Here is a 16,909-nt window from a genome sequence, read left to right on the forward strand (position 1 = left end):
GCGGGAAGTTTGGTTCCTCCCGCCTGCCGTAGCGGCTGCCCCGGCCGCCCTTCCCGCTGCTGCTGCCGTCCCCGGGCGGGAGCCGCGCACTCCTGCCGCGGGACGGAGGCGGCCCCCTCGGCGCGGGCGCTGCGGCAGGGCCGGCGGGGCGGGAGGCTGCCCTTCTCCCAGGGACCCACCCGGTGAGCGATCGGCGGGCGCGTCCCCAGCGGCGCCGGGGAAGGCCCTGGGTGCGTCAGACCGCCGGGCCCGCGGGCGCTGCCCCGCCTGGGGCCCGTCCCCAGCCCCCGAGCGGTGGGGCTCAGGCCCTCTGGCCCCGGCGCTGCGGCCGAGCGAGCGCCAGGCGCTGGGGCCTGTGGAGGCAGCGCTGCCCTCCGGGTAGAAATCCTGCCTCTCGGCCCGTGGGATTCCCGCAAGGGCATCGCCAGAGCTGGCCGGCTCGACCCCGCCGCTACCTAGGCACGCTTCTCTTGGGTAGACTCCGGTTTTCCCCTTCTCCCGGGAGATAGAGGAAGAGGAAGTTGCCTCAGGCTGAGGCAGGGGACGTTTAAATTGGATACTAGGAAAAACTGCTTCACCGCATGGGTTGCCAGGCACTGGAACGGGCTGCCCAGGGCAGTGGTGGAGTCACCATCCCTGGAAGTATTTAGAAGATGTGTGGATGTGGTGCTCAGGGACATGGTTTAGTGGTGGACTTGGCCATGTTAGGTTAACAATTGCACTTGATGATCTTAAAGCCCAAAACGATTCTATGATTCCATAAATTATCGTTTCCCAGAAGACTTCCAGCTTGCTACAGCTGAGTCTGAATATCTGCAGAGTCTGTAACTGTCTGCCTTCCTCTAGACAGACAGAGCAAATAACCTGCTCAGACATCTTCCGAGTTCAATTTTTTGGTGCGTGATTTCAGGGTGTAAATTGCCAAAAACAACCTTGACATCCTTATCCATTATGCCGAGGGGACACTGAAGTGAGAGATTGTAGTGACTTAGACAGATCTGTAATACTACACAAGGAACGACACTGTTAGTGATTGACATATCAACGATCGCTATTTAAATCAATATATTTTTGCAATAAATACAATAATTCAGATCTCTCACAATTATAACAGCTGACGTACAAACAGGTCCTGAACTTCCTTTTCAACTATAGAAGCACAGAATTCACTTTAAATTAATTTCTGAAGAGTAACATAGTGCAGGTAAGTGCATGTTATGATCTATCTGTCCAGCCTAAAGTATCCCAAAAAACAGATACTCTACTTTGCTGACTAAGAAAGCTGAAAGATGAAAATAGATACAGACTTGTCCACATAAATTACTTTATATATAAAAATACACAGTATCAACCTGGATCAAAACAGAGAGCTTGAGAGCTTTAGACTTTTTGTGGTAAGTTAATTAGTGTGTCAGCTTAATATGGTCTTGCTGCCAGAAGTGTCATCTGTGCCTGCAATCACCATGTTTTTTGTGATCTGCAGTTTGACAGATCCACACAGCTCTTACAGAGTTCAGATGTTTTAGATTCAAGCCTGGATTAATGTCTTGTCTAGTAATTGCATTTGGCAAAGCACAACTGGACAGGCTGCTTTTCTCTTTAAGTCCCAAACCATTACTCTTGAGTTAAGAAGCCTGCTCTCTTTTCCTAGCATTGACTAAAGTGGCTTATACATAAATGATGTGGTTATAAATCAATCTGACAGGCTTTTAGGAAGAAGTACCCACATAAATAATTTACGATATTTGAGTAATATTTCTGCCAGGTCTGGTCTCCAGAACAAGCTCTTTTTTCTACCCAGTCTTTAGAAATGTGAAACTACTTGTTCAAGAATGGATTGTTCCTTTTTCATTTTGTAACTGAGGTCTTACCTGGTTCACACCTGGAAAAGAGGTCGTATGCCAAACAATTTGTTTCTCTTTTCCTTCAGTTCTACCACTTGGTGTAATCAACGAGAGCACCTCTTTATACAAACCTAGCTCATTGTTTATTCTTACAGGGTGGTTTTTTTTAAATAACATAATTGAAATATTATTTGTGATGGAGTACTGGTTAATCCTTTTAATGAAACATTTTCTGTACAGAATTGGAGTAGTGCAAAGAAATTAAGTAATGCAAGAAATTAAGTAGGATTTATCATCTTAGAACGCAAATGTATTTCAAATTTAGAATTGTTTTGAATTATCTGCTTCCTAAGGTGTTATTGATGTATTTTATCTAGTGAAACTTTGTGGACCCGTTGTAAGGCAAAAGAGACAGTGGGTGTTGAGTTTTGAAACGCTGAACAAAATGGTGTAGGAGAGGAAGTAATTTACTGTAGCATTGCTATTACGAACATGTTTGGAGGTGGAGCCAGAAAAAATTGAAAAATATGAAGTATAAAACATAGCAACACATGGATGAAACTAACCAATTTAGACAGAAATTGGATTTGTAATTGCTCGGGAAGTAGGGTCCTGAAACTACTTTCAACAGACAAATGTTGGATGGTTTTGTGATAAGTGTATAAAGCTGTTATGACAGGAAACTCAGTGTAATGAGTAAGGAGATGTTTCTTACCCTGCATTGCAAAAATGCAGGAGCTGAGCTGATAGGCTTCAGTTCAGGTATTGGATGTGTTCATTCTAAAAAGGAACACTCCCCCACAGATGCACTATGTTATTCTGCTAAGCTTGTGTACAGGTAGGAAGAAAAGACCTTTACACTGTGTTCATTAAAATGTTAATCAGTAAAAAGCATAACCAGCATTAGTGTTTTCTGGTTTGCACAGGGAGGGTATCATCATCCGACACATACCAAAAGTAAGCATGGTACTGCTTGATCAGTCTGAGGGTTAACTTCTGCTTTTGGAGCCATGGATGTAGATTCCACTTCAACAAGTAGGAGGGTTTGATGGTCTGTCAAATCTGAAATGTGCTGTAATAAAGAAAAAATTGTATCCCTTGAAAGCAAATATATTTAAGCTACTGCAGACAGCCCAAACTTTCTAGATACTGCTTTTTTATTCTCTTGCTGGGGTGGTTTTACTACAGAATGTGGCCTCAATCAATATGAATAAGCTGCTTCAATATGGTTTTGGCAAGCATCAGGGGCCACCTTTAGTCTACAGTAGACATCCAGTCTCATGATTTACCTGTGCATTTCATTGATTAACCTAAAAAAACACTGAACATCTTTTTCTTCTACTGAAGTTAACAGAACATAAGCTCACTTTTCTCAAGCCATCAAGGTTGATTGCCTTGACATGATCAGAAGGCAAAACTGAAGAGTTGTATTGTATGCAATTTTCCCACAGCAATTTTGTAATCAGTTTTCCACTGGTTTTAAACTGTGGTATAGCACAGGCCTGCCTTGATCAGGGACATGTTATACTTAAAATAAGTACACCTCAGCTCTGTGTTGGGTAAAGCAACCTTTACATAACAGGTTAATCAACTTACATTTTTCAAGTTCCCAGAGGAGAGAATACTCCACAGAAATACACAGGTTTTGAATTATTTATTTATTTTTTTGTGTTGGAGCAGTATGAACCTTCTTTGGTTTTAATATGTGGTATTATTTTAGTGCTTGCTAAATCACTTGTTGCTACATGCACAGCTATTTGCTCTTGATGGGCTCAATAGAATTGCATTAGTTAAAAGAATGTTTAAGGGTTTTGCTCAGCAAACTAATGCTTCACTGTGAAGGAAACTTACCATATAGTGAATGATGAGGTTGAATAAAAAGCCCTATAGAAGAGTTAAAGTCATATCTTACAGATTGTGTGATGCTATAATTAATTTCTTGAGACAGCCTGTTCTAGCTGAGGGTTTCAAAAGTTGTGGTACTTACACAATTCATGGTATGCAAACTATTTCAAAGTGATGCAAAACCTGCCTGCTCCTACTTGACATGTGAAGAGAATTGGGAACTGACACTCCTAGCGTGGGATTAAGGCACAGTGAATAGTTCAAAAACCTGGTTTGTCAGGACGGAACTGATAGGAAAAGAGGTGATTTAGGACAGTTTTTTATTTTTTTTTGTGGTAGTGGACAGCAAGGTAGAAAGGTGTGTGAGGATGTGTTAATTTAGAAAATTAGAAGTTATGTCCATACTTTCATGAAGGTGAATGTGTTGCTGCCATAACCTATAACAGTAATTATTCTTGAACAGATTAAATTCAGATTAAATTCTGTTCCAGCAAATTGGTTCATTTCCCACATGGAAATGTGTACACTCCCAGATTTTTATCAGCAGCTGGTCAGTTCACTACCACCATACAAATGAATACCTACTTCTAGAGTGTTGAAAATTAGATATAATTGCTAGGTGTCTTTAAACTGATGATAAACTGCTTTAATCATCCTGCATGCAGAGCAAGTGTATTTGAACTTGAATTTTTAGCCTTTCAAGAGGGTTTGAAAAAACAGCTTTTATAACACCAGAAGGTATTTGAGGCTCCTTTGTACTCTCATCAATAGCTTGTTATCTGCTTCAGTATTAAGGTTTCTAGTTCCAATCCCACTGTGTGAGCAGGGACACCTCTCACTAGACCAGGTTGCTCAAAGCCCCATCCATCCTGGCCTTGAACACTTCCAGGGAGCAGGCATCCACAGCCCCTCCGGGCAACCTGTTCCAGTGTCTCACCACCCTCACAGGAAAGAATTTGTTCCTAATATCGACCCTCTTTCAGCTTAAAAGTACATGCCCCTCCCCAGGATTCCTGTAGGCCACCCACCACTGGAAAGTGGCTGTAACATCTCCCTGAAGCCTTCTCTGGGCTGAACAACCCTCACCTCTCTCAGTCTGTCTTCACAGGAGAGGTGCTCCAGCCCTCTGGTCATTTTTGTGGCCCTCTTCTGGACTTGCTCCAGGAGCTCCTTGTTCTTTTTGTATTGGGGACTCCAGAACTGGGCACATTATCCCAGGTGGGGTCTCATGAGAGTGGAGTAGAAGGGGAAAATCACCTCCCTTGACCTGGTGGCCACTGTTCTTTTGATGCAGCCCAGGGATACAGTTGGCTTTCTAGGCTGCAAGCACACATTGTCAGCTCATGTCTGCTGGGCACAGAGGTGAAGCTGACTGCCTGTAGTTTCCTGAGTCTTCTTTTTTTCCCTTTTTGAAAATGAGGGCTGTATTTCCCATTTTCCAGTCAGTGGGAACTTCACCGGACTGCCATGACTTCTCAAATATGGATACTAGCTTAGCAACTTCACCCACCAGTTCCCTCAGGACCTGCAGATGCATTTCATGAACTTGTGTACCTTCTGGTTCCTTAGATGGTCTCAATTGTGAACTCCTACAGTAGGCAAAGCATTCTTGTCCCAGTCCCTGCCTTTGTCTTTTGTGAGTTGAGCAACAAAGACTGAGGCTGAGTATCTCAGTCTTTTTCATAACCCAGGAAACCAGACCTCCTGTTTCCTTCCAGAGATGACTCACATTTTTCTAGTCTTCCTTTCATGCGAGTTACAATGTTAGGAGAGGGAGGGTGACAAAACAATATTCTATTGAGGAATTAAAGTGCCTTGCCTTCCCTAGCTCCCAGCTCTGGTGTTGAGGTAGATTTATAACTACATTTGAAGAATTAACTTTTCTTCCTTCCAAACTCATACTCAAATAATTTTGAAATTGAAGTTCTCTCACTTTTAAATGCTCTGACAACTGCTTTTAGACAGAAGGCTTTGCTGTGCTGCAGTTCACCAGATGGGAACAAAACCACCACATTGGTCTAATACAATGTTTGTTTTAAACCACGCTCACAGCTGAAGCAAACTGTTCCTACAGGCAAAGCCTGAAACTGAACTGACATCATATGTCTCCTTCACACAAGCTGTACAGTAATACATAATTTGAATACAAACTACTGAGATGTTTTTAAACTGTTCATTCCAAAGAAGTATCTTGTTAGTATTCTCTAGTGGCATCTGATCTGTTGGATTAGAACTGTGTGATGTTATGCTGTCTTCAGCAGGATTCTGTACTTCTTGTTCTCATTCAGACTCAATTCCCACATCTTGTTCAGAGCTTCATTAAAGGCATATCTCTTTAGAGAATTTAGCCTGACAATGGAGCACACCATAAAAAAAACCAAAAAACACAACAAACAAACTTAAAGGACTTAATACTGGTTTCAGCTAAAGCAATTTTGCTTCAAAATGCTTCCTAGCTATTGTACATAAAGATTTGTGACAAAACTGATAATAGGACTATGTAGGCAAATGCACACATTTTGTGCATGGCTTTTTCCCAAGGGTTTGATAAGGTCTGATTTAGACTGCTTAGAGTGGGGGGAAAACATGTAATACGGTTCAAAGCGATTCCTTCTGCCACTCACGACAGGTACTATTTTGTTCTAATTGTCTCCCTTGCTACAATAGACTCTGCTTAACAGGGGCAATAGCTTGCTTAAATCACAAGTATATCTCCTAGAAATACTTATTTTAAATGTTCTCATCCAAAACCAGATGTATTTGCCACAACTTGCAGGAAACTTTTGATTGAAATGCATTCAAATGTATAAACGCTGTACCATTGTACAGCTTTTGGCCGAGCAAAATTAAGGAGAATCTTAGCTACACCAAGCATAATTACCAATGAAACAACTAGTATCCGTTTTCTGAAAATTGTGTGCCAAGTTTTAAGTCAACTTTGGCTTCCCTGTTTAGTGACTGGAAGAACAACTGGTTTTAAAAAGTGCTCAATCTGGAGTAATGCTAGAAAAACATAATATTAGCCAGGTTCTGACTGACTGTCAACTAACACTGTCTGCTGGGGAGTTTAGATTTTCTCAACTGTCTTGACATCTCCAGCTGTCTCATATATGTTGATTTGTCTTATCTTTGCATCATGTACAAAAGTCTTAGTGATAGACTACTACCAATTGTACTCAGCATTTATGCAAATAAAATACTGCCTCTGTGGGGCCGCACAGAAGTGCTGCTGCAGCTCCTTGTCACGCCTGCTGTGTAAGCAAGGCCAGTTCTCCAGCAGCAGGGTGGAGTGGTAAAGCAGTACTGGGTAGTTGTTGGATACTGGCTTGGAAAAGGCTGCCATCTACTGAATTATCGGTACAACTTCTTAACATTCTTACAGGTTCTGTAGGTTTTTCAACTCTGCATGATTTATATTATACCATCATTACACAAGACAGTGTTAACTACAGTCAAAACAATTATCATCAGAAATACAGACTGACGAGTCAGGGTATAGACAAGTAAGATTTTAGAAACTTGCCTCTGCTTTTTATCAAAGTATTAATGGATATTTCAAGTGATCAAGAAAGACAGCGCTGAAGAATCTGAGAGACTGATTTATTTGTATTTCTTTACCTACAATGGTACAATGCATTCCCTTTTACGTAAAAGGGGGGAAAAATATAATTTGTTACCAGTGTAGTATTTAAAATAAGGACTTGAGATATGATTGATTTTTTGTTCAAGTCTCTGACCTTATGCAGGATCCAGATGCTGTTGATGTTGGAGTTTTTTGTTTTGGTTTTGTTTTGGGTCTTTTGCTAGCAAGAGTAATTCATTTATTCTTTAAATAAAATAATTGTTTCACTGTTTTCATATAGTGTAATTTAGGCTCACCCTTACTGGTTATGTGGGTGGAAGACCAGAACAGTGTCTGCTTCTAGGATGAAACTAGCCATATAGTATAATTTATTTAAGAAGAAAAATTTCAACTGTTTTGAAAAAACATCACAAAACAAATTTCTAACTGGTGCTGCAGCAGTTCCGTGGACTGAGAAGTATAATGTTATTGTAATGTTCAACACATCTAGTCTAGGATACTGTTATACTGGCTGGGCAGTGGACTTCAACAGCTTTGTGGCATGTCTTCATACAGACTGTTCTGTTATCTTCTGTGTTTGTGTTTTATCTTTAGGGATGCCTGAAAGCGAAAGCAACATCAGCAGCAACAGTTGCAGCAATAGCAATTCAGTTGCTTGTTTCGGACAGGTCAGTTCCTTTTGCCTGAAAGAGAAATAGAAGTTTTATGCTTGTACTTCTGGGAATCTGCTCTGCATATTTATTAATTTTAAAGTTGGATACAGAAAGGTTGAAGTCATATCCATTATCCTAGCTAGGTTGTACCTGATTATACATTACATTTTACTCCATTATAGCCTTGGCATGCCTTGAGTTATAATAAATTGCTCTGTATTCTTCACAAAAGGTTTTAAATTTTATTCCTTTAAAATAGGGCTCATTTTAGTCTGATTCCCAGATGGCCTGGATCATTCTTACATAAATTATAAGTACTAGTTCAGAACTGCTACAGGCTTTTTAGTGCTTGAATTCTTAAATGTGCATTTAGGCTTCTCTAACTTTTACTGATTGTAATTGCATTTCTGCTAAGACAAGGAGCAAAAGTTACAACACTTTAGGCTTCCAGTGATGCTGGAATTATCCAAAGGACCTTCCCCATGTGAGGGAGATTTGCTGAACACTCCTCAAGGAACTCCTGTTTCAACTGCTTGCCTGAACTGCCATGTTCCCTGCCCTGATGGCATATTGTGGTAGAATAAGTTTATACTTCACTTTGCTTGGAATTTTAAAATACACTTTTCTTGTTGGTCACAGAGATACTACATTTTATTTTTGAGAGGTAAAATACAAGCTTAAGGTTGTCTTCCTGGCAACCTTCACAAGGATTATGACTGCATTATGCTTTCAGTAGGATACTAGTAGGCCTGGGTCATCTCAGTTCTTCTCATGTAAGTGGTATTTATGAAAAATGAAAAAGAATTGCTACAGCTCAAAACTTAATGCTTGTACACATATACTTAAAGAGTAAGAGGAAAAAAAAAACAAGACAATGCACAAACATAATGCACACGTACCCCCTGAAGTGTTGTCTGTTACATCCCAATTCTAAAAACGGATGATACACCTCTTGGAAGGACTGTACATGGGAAAATGGGATAAAGATGTGATATTAGGAGAAGGGGGGGCAGCTAAAATAGGGAGAGTGAGAAGATTGAGAAGATTGAACTTACCTTTTTTTTTGTTAAGTATCAATACACAGCAAGTGAATATCAAGCAATCCAGCATGCTCTTCGTCAGAGGCTGGGTCCAGAATATATCAGCAGTCGCCAGGCTGGAGGAGGACAAAAGGTATGAACAAACATCCATAGACATTACAGCTCATTTTTTTTCCAGGAAAACTGGAGTAAAAAAAAGTTACGATAATCTTTTTAAAAAAATAAATTTAAAAATTGTTAATTTCCCACTAGTAGTTTAATCTGCAGATATGAAAGCAAAGCCAGTATAGCATGAATTCTGGCTTTTACTGAGCCACAGTTTTCTTTATACATTTTAAAAAAAGACTGGCTTTCCTGTGCTTCATCCTTGACAAGGAAATACTTGTCTGCTTCTGGAACATTGAGACATTTCTCTTATTTTTTCCCAGAACTGGAATTACATATCGTTGGCTGCATTTTACCCTCTTCAGTGCCTCCTAGCTCTGCCTTCCCTTGATTAAGTCACATTTGTCATATTAAGCCCCCGTCACAGTTGCTGAAAGAGGGTGCAAAGCTGCAATGTCAGCCTTCTACTCATGTTATCTGAACCTGGAACTTAGCTGGGTTTCCTTAGTGTAAGATGATGTGTGTAATTCTGCTTTAAAACAAAGCATGCATGTCTGTATTTATATGGATGTTTTTTCCTTTCAGGTCTGTTACATTGAGGGTCACAAGGTAATCAGTCTGGCCAATGAGATGTTTGGCTTCAATGGCTGGGCTCATTCAGTCACTCAGCAGAATGTTGGTAAGTATCTTGAAGATAAGGTAGTCTTTCCTCTTGTTTCACTTTGGGGTCCTGAAGGAAAAGTCTCTCAGATAAGGACCAGGGTATGTATCCTAGAACTTGATCATTTCAAAGAACTGGGGAGAGGCATGTGGAATTTCCAAGTGTCTTACTTAGCATTTGGTAAGAATGAGAGAAGATTAATAATAACGGAGCTTGTTTTCTTTTCAGGTCTTGCACTGGAACATGCCATAGTAATTATTTTAAGTGTGCTTACGATTGTTCTTCAGCTGTTCTAATAAAGTTTTCTGATCTCTATGGTAACAGTCAGTGAAGAGTAATTAAAATTCAACTATTTAACACCCAGCAGCCCTGAGACAACTTTCATACTTAACTGAAATTTTTATATTCTAACAAATTAACGTTCTCTGTTAATATTCCCCTTATCTTTGGGACCCATCTTTTTCTGCAGGTTCCTCTTCTAGCCAATAACTAGTTTTTGAGATTTTTAGAGTAGAAAGCTTTGGAAAAATTATTCTCCTAGAAAACAGTATTGAGGTGATCTTCAAGATCAAGCTTCTTCCATCTTGATAGCTGAAATAGTACCTACGAGAAGGGTATTTCCTTTTCTTGCAGATCTGCTATGCTTAAACTGAAGACTCGCTGAAGTAGCTCAACATACCTGTGTAAATGTGCATCCTTCCTCTCCCCTCCTGCCTTCAGAAGTCTTTTCTAACCTCAGGCTGATAAATTCTAGGCATAAAACAAGTAACATCATGGGTTTCCATGTATTCTGTACCACTTTTTTTTTTTTTCCCCCTTTCTAGTCAAGAAAGGGCTGACATCCCTTGAAGTTATCTTTTTCAAATAATGCTGTAACAAGTAGTTCCTTAGCAATTGAGAGACAAAGGATTCTGTGTTTTATTTTAAATTCCTGGGTAGAACAAGGGCTTTCATCTCCAGTAGATTCACAGAACAGCTGAACAAATGGACCAGATGAGAACAGATGAACTTTTGGACCCCCAAAGTTCAATTGCTTGAATGTAAAAGCATTTTCTTACAGACTGTCATGTTTCTATCAGACTTGCAAGACTGCTAAATAGAGTGCCCTATGTATATTAGATAGCATTGCTTTTGGTGTAAAATAATCTAGAAGAGATTCTGGACTGAGAGTTGTATTGCAACCTGTTAAGCTCTTCAAGTGCCGTACTGGACAAAACCTTGTGCAAAATTTTGCAAACTTCTAGTACATAATAGGAAATAAATTCCTTTTCTAGATCACAGTTTCTTTTCCACTGATGTTTTTATAAACTGATACTTAGAATCTTTTCCTTCCAGCTGAAAAAAATTGCTACACTGTGAAAATTTAGGATTTGTAACAGAATGAAAAATAACCTTTACAGCTCTTCCTTCTTTCATATGTTTTAAGTTTATACATGTAGCAGCAGAGTGTGAGTGTTTGGTAGGTACAACCAGGAATAACCAGAAAGTATCACATAATATGCCTAGAGCATATATGCAAGTCACAATTCTCAAACTACAGTAAATATTTTGTAAGTCATGCTCTATTTTATAGAAGATTATACCATATCTTGGGCACATTCATCAAGGATATTACAGATTTTATGAATGTCTTAAAAGGACAAAGTAAGATCTAAATGTGGATCAGAAGTCTTTTGTATTATTTAGGATCTTACTTTTCCCTCCCTTAGACTTCGTTGATCTCAACAATGGCAGGTTCTATGTGGGGGTCTGTGCATTTGTGAAGGTTCAGCTTAAGGTAAGTGGATTTTTCTGTTTACCTTGTCTATAGTTGATCAGTTTCCTGAAGCTGTGAATGACAGTTCATCCATGGGTCATACTGTGGTTCTCAAGTACTCTACTGTACCAGAGAACCTAGTGGTGTCCAAAACACTGACCTTGCTATAGAATAATCAGCTAAGGGCAAGCAATCAGGCCTAGAAAAGCACAGCATCTAACAAGAAGTGCTGTATGTGCAGAAATTCCCTTATACTTAACTATTTCTAAAACTTTACTGCAGGATGGGTCATACCATGAAGATGTGGGGTATGGAGTCAGTGAAGGCCTAAAGTCTAAGGCCTTGTCCCTAGAAAAGGCAAGAAAGGAGGCAGTAACAGATGGACTGAAGAGGGCGCTCAAGTAAGTGAAGATCAGTAGTTTTAGATTTTTAGAAGTTAGTTGAGAATTAAGTGTTATTTTCAGTCACAGTGAGCGCTCTTATTTCTCAGGTGCTTTGGGAATGCTCTTGGGAACTGCATCCTAGACAAAGACTACCTGCGAGCCGTGAATAAGCTTCCACGTCAGGTGCAGTACATGGGCTGTTAGAGCAGGCACTGCTAGATGTCTGCTGCTCTTCGTCCTTCATACTAAAAATATGATAAATAATGACATGAGTGCATCTCATCCCTGAATGTTTCTGGCTAAAAAACCAATTCCCTTTGCCTGCTAGTTTTTGTGAAGCGTTCGTATTTTACCAAAAATACTCTACATTTTTACTTCTTGCAGTAGGCAAGATTACTGTGGTGAAGAAGCAGTATCCTGCTCCAGATCTCATGTGACATTTGTGGCCATGTTTGTCTCGGTCTCTCTGTTCAGTGCCAGCAGTGCATACATTTGTGTTCACAGCAGGTTAAATGTTACCACAGGATATAATACTACTGGCAAGCTGTGGTTCTTGAAGGTATGACAAACTGGCATCTACAACTGATGTGTACCTGAGCACTTACTTTCCTTGCCATAATATGGTTCTTATCCTTACTGAACATTAAGAAGCCACGTTAGATCTCGCTTTGCTTTTCTGACTCCTTTTCTCCTTAGCAGTCAGTTTGCAGTTATTTTTACTTGTGAAGCAATAGTCAAACAGTGAACCTTCTGAGGTAACCACCACCATGGAAAAACACCTTTTGTGGAGGTCTTTGGTCTAGAGAGAGACAAGAAATTATGATGCACATCATCAGTGACAAACAAGCCTTACCTTCATTCTTTCAGAACTGTCACAATTTACAAGTATGCTGTGAGGTAACAGAGCAGTTTTTGTGGTATGAATGTTGTCCTCGCCATCACTGAGGCTGCACTTCAGTAACCAACATTAATCTTGTTAGCTCCTGATGTGTACCAGTTGGGGGCAGCAGGCTTCTAGGTGGTAACCTACCTTGCTCATTGAGAAAAAAGCAAACCTTTTACAACTGCAGATCCATGGAATTTCATAGTACAGTTGCCTTCATCATACTAGGGTTTACCAAACCCTGCTGGCCAGCCTAGAGCTGTGAGGTGGTTCTGTCTAGCTAGCATGGCCTCCTGTAGGAGCTGATCCAAAGTGACACCTCACCAAGTCAAGGTAGCATTGCCATGAATTTGTAAAAATCACAGAACCAAACCATCCCATCTTTAATAAAAAGAGGGTGTTGTACCTTCCTCAGTGACCTCATGACTGCAGAGCTGAGTCAAGCTTTGCCATACCCTGTCATACAAATGTGAAAAAGGAACTGGCAACACTAATTTTGTGGGACTGTCTGAGAGGCTGTGAAATTCTGCATCAATTCAATGATTAACTAACTGAATGTTTTTATCTGAAAATGCATTTCGGTTTCTTGACTTACTATTCCACTTCGAGAAAATAAACTACATTTTTCAACAGTACTATATGGAAAAAGCCTGTGCATGTTTCATGAACTTGATAAATATCTGATTATGTTTTCTTTTTTACTTTACCAGATACCTCCCGAGTTAGATTTGATCACAGCTAAAAGACAGGACTATGAGCCTGAAATAGAGAAAGCCAGATACAATAGCTGTGTGGACAGGCAGAACACAGGAGGGAGACAGCATTGTGAGACGACATCTACTTGTAAGCCTGGTCAGACAGAGGCTGCTGTAGGGACAGTAGATCAGAAACAGCCAAATAGTTCCAGGTGAGACTGCTATTATACATTTCTTTTATAAGCTTTGTTAGAAGTTACTGTTCTTAAAACACACAGCCCAATTGGGAAGATGCCATAAAGTGCTAGTTCAGTGGAATTTCCTTGGTGTTATTTCTTTATGCATTTTTCTCTTCATAAAATGTCATTGCTGAAATCCTGCTTAACTTTGTGCTTGCTGATGGGGAGGGGCAGAAGTACAGACCCCTCAGCTGTGGAGTGTGATGCCACTTACCAGCGGAAACTGCGACAAAAGCAGCTACAGCAACAGTTCCGGGAGCAGATGGAGAAAAAGAATCAGGTTCCAGTTGTTACTCCTAGCAGCAAACAGGGTAAGGCTTGGCATTTAAAATGGTCAGTTTAATGACAGCTGCTGGCAGGCATGTGTTACCCTCAGTACAGGAGCCCAATCAGTTTCATTTGCTTTTGTACTGTACTATCAACACACCTTGGAGGCCAAAGGAAGGAGGATCACCAGGCTTTTCCTCCCATGTTCTCAAGGTGGTAGGAATGTTAGCTCTAAAACTGCATCATTAAAACTGAAACTTTCCAATCGTCCTAAAGCTTCATGCAGCAGAGCAGCTGATGTCAGCACCATCAACATGCTTCACTTGAGCTGAGGCTGCAGCACTTCACTGAGGGGGCTGCAGGCAAACAGACACTGCCTTGGCTACTAATATGTTGCTCTTTAGTCCTGGGGAAGTCTGATCAGCTGTGTGGTAAGCAGGAACTTGGGGTAAAGAGGCTAAAAACCATTTTAAAGTACTGCAGTTGGTCTTGTCAGCCATCATCAGGTACAGAATCTTCCCATTCCACATCCTGCTACCAAAACAGAACTAGCTCTAGAAAAAAAGAGAAGGTGCCTGGTGGCAGCTGCTGTTTATAATTTCAGACTCATGCTCTGTTAAGAAGGAGCAAAAGGGTTCTTCTATATATCTAATATTAGTCTCTTCTTGTGTTACCTCTGTCCAGCAACATCTGATCCTCCTGTAAAGCACAGCACTCCAGCAGCAGTACAGCAGGAGCCAGCAATAGAAGAGGAGTTCTTTGCAGGTCAGTCAAAAAGTGATGAGTATTAAATTATTAAAGCATTTAAATCAACTCTGAAGAGTACAGTGTAAAGAAAAAAGGTCTGAAGAGGTTGGAGTAACAGAAGTGTGAGTATGAGTCTGATCTTGATAATACAAGCCTTGCTTGAATGGCAAGGAAATGATGCCCATCATGTGGGGTTGCACACCATGCTTTTCCAGCAGGGAGTTGTCATACATCTTCAGTAAACCCTTTTCCTCAAGGGATATTGCACAGAAACAGAACATATATGGGGGTGAGGGGCTGCCTTAACATAACCATGGCTATATCAGAAAAAACTTCTTTACTGTGAGAGTGACAGAGCACTGGAACAGGCTGCCCAGAGAGGTTGTGGAGTCTCCTTCTCTGGAGACATTCAAAACCCGCCTGGACACCTTCCTGTGTGATGTACTCTAGGTGACCCTGCTCTGGCGGGGGGGTTGGACTAGATGATCTTTCGAGGTCCCTTCCAACCCCTAGGATTCTATGATTTGGGTCACACGCCACAGTTCCTGGAGATTGGTCAAGTCTAGAGCACAGCGGTGGTACCATTTCCCTGCCCTGCACTGACACAAAGGCCGTTTTCCAGTTTCAATTTTGTAGTGGCCACCACTTCAAGAGTGGTCTGGTCCTGGAGTTACTGTAATTCCTGTAGTGCAGTACTGTCATCTTTAGTTCAATCACCTTTTCACTCATTGTAGATGATCCTGAACTTTGGGACATTTCCTTGGAGAGCACCGATCTTAAGATAACGGGTCACAAAATGGCAGACTTAGCAGCAGAACACCAGACACGTGAAACATCCCATGGACATCATCAAATAACTACTCGTACCAGGACACCTCACAGAATGAATCACCACAAAGCTTCTGCTAGATTTGCACAGCTGCAGCCACCTGCTACCTTTGTGAGCACCAGCAGTCATGCCAACCAGCATACCCCAGGTATGTGCTACCAAAAATGACTTGAGTTCTGCCTTAACAGTGGTCCTTGGCTTTGAAAGCAACACTGTTAGACTAGTAAATTGGAATGGGATAAACTCTGCTCTTTTCTTGGACTTGGCTGCAGATAGCATGATAGTGGGTTACGAGAACTAGCTGGTATTTCCATCCAACTGTCCTTTCAAGGAAGAGCTAGAAAAAGAATTGAGAAGCACTTTTAGAAATAAAAAAAAAAGCTTTAAGAAACTTCAATTTCTCACCATCTCCCTGTTTGGCAGAACACAGCCCCTGCAGAAGTCAAAGCTTGAAGAAAAGGAGGCTAGAACCTACGTAAGACACCTGGTGATACCCGATTACCTCCATACTGGATTACATCAGCAGAATGCAGTTGGCTGTTCCAAATTATGTGAGGAAGCCTAATGCATTAGTGGATTTTCCTGTACACAATGGTGAAGCAACACAGAGGAGTTTAATACGGCCAGTAAGGACTTAATGTACTTTTAGGTCATTACATGTTCCAGATGTCTTTTTCTATAAACCAGCCATCACTGGTGCTCCTGCAGCATTAGGCTTGTGGCTGCATGACAAGCTGACATTAAATGTCATTTCATGCAGCAGCAGGTTCAGCTGTGCCTGTGCAACAGGGCAGCTCAGGGGCAGGAGCACGCTGGGACCACTGCTGAGGAGTTACCTGTAGCACCTCCGACAGGGTTTGCTTGGATCCACTGTAAAATGAATGAGAGCTGCACTTTTGTTTTTAAATAAGCTTTCAACCCTTTTCAGTATAAAAATAAACATAAAATACACACCACTCTTGTAGCTGTTCATGCCTCTGTGCCCTTCAAGCTATTAAAACTCCTGTTTAAAAACGTCAAAGAAGTGAACACACTGGCAAGTAACAAGAAGTAAGAAGGAGAGACAACACCATGGTTTGCATTTTCTTTAGGATGAGCAACAGAAAGCTTCAAGTGGGTTTTAAAGGCTAGAGCAAAGCAACAGCTGTTTCCTTCAGTAAGAAGGTCAATGGAAGACTTTTTAAGCAGTATTTCAAACTGGATACAGTAATGTTTTTCATAAGTGCAGTGCTGGAGACAAGGAGGATGATACTGCAGTACTGAGAGTTAAAATCTTTTACCAGGAAAATTTACACTAACTCTTTGATTAGTCCAACCCTCAAATCAATGTCAGATTTGAAACAGGACCTTGTTCCTGTGCTTTCCCATCACTGCTCAAG

General features: G+C 40.9%; 2 protein-coding genes across 6 annotated transcripts in view; both read left to right on the plus strand.

Moving 5' to 3' along the window:
• Window positions 1–16,909, plus strand: part of NINJ2 (ninjurin 2) — a 303,752-nt gene that overhangs the window by 101,838 nt on the left and 185,005 nt on the right. The window lies entirely within an intron of this gene.
• On the plus strand, window positions 51–16,486 carry RAD52 (RAD52 homolog, DNA repair protein). Of its 5 annotated transcripts, none has more exons than XM_051633528.1 (12): window positions 51–182; window positions 7,867–7,940; window positions 8,997–9,098; window positions 9,656–9,749; window positions 11,441–11,508; window positions 11,770–11,888; window positions 11,978–12,053; window positions 13,464–13,660; window positions 13,856–13,998; window positions 14,639–14,719; window positions 15,436–15,678; window positions 15,954–16,486. In XM_051633528.1, the coding sequence occupies exons 2-12, from the start codon at window positions 7,869–7,871 to the stop codon at window positions 16,007–16,009; spliced, it is 1,251 nt and encodes a 416-aa protein (XP_051489488.1). In that variant the 5' UTR covers window positions 51–182; window positions 7,867–7,868; the 3' UTR covers window positions 16,010–16,486. The 5 variants fall into 5 exon arrangements, with proteins under 5 accessions (XP_051489488.1, XP_051489496.1, XP_051489471.1 ...); XM_051633536.1 differs by lacking the exon at window positions 51–182 and adding an exon at window positions 907–1,204; XM_051633511.1 differs by lacking the exon at window positions 51–182 and having other exon boundaries at window positions 7,688–7,940.

This window comes from Apus apus, chromosome 1 (assembly GCF_020740795.1).
Source record: "Apus apus isolate bApuApu2 chromosome 1, bApuApu2.pri.cur, whole genome shotgun sequence".
Classification (NCBI taxonomy): domain Eukaryota; kingdom Metazoa; phylum Chordata; class Aves; order Apodiformes; family Apodidae; genus Apus; species Apus apus.

Coding starts and splice junctions, on each gene's coding strand:
- RAD52 (XM_051633511.1), top strand. CDS start 7,746: ATGTTCAACACATCTAGTCTAGGATACTGTTATACTGGCTGGGCAGTG. Junction 7,941..8,996: donor CAGTTGCTTGTTTCGGACAG/GTCAGTTCCTTT, acceptor TTTTTTGTTAAG/TATCAATACACAGCAAGTGA. Junction 13,999..14,638: donor TACTCCTAGCAGCAAACAGG/GTAAGGCTTGGC, acceptor ACCTCTGTCCAG/CAACATCTGATCCTCCTGTA.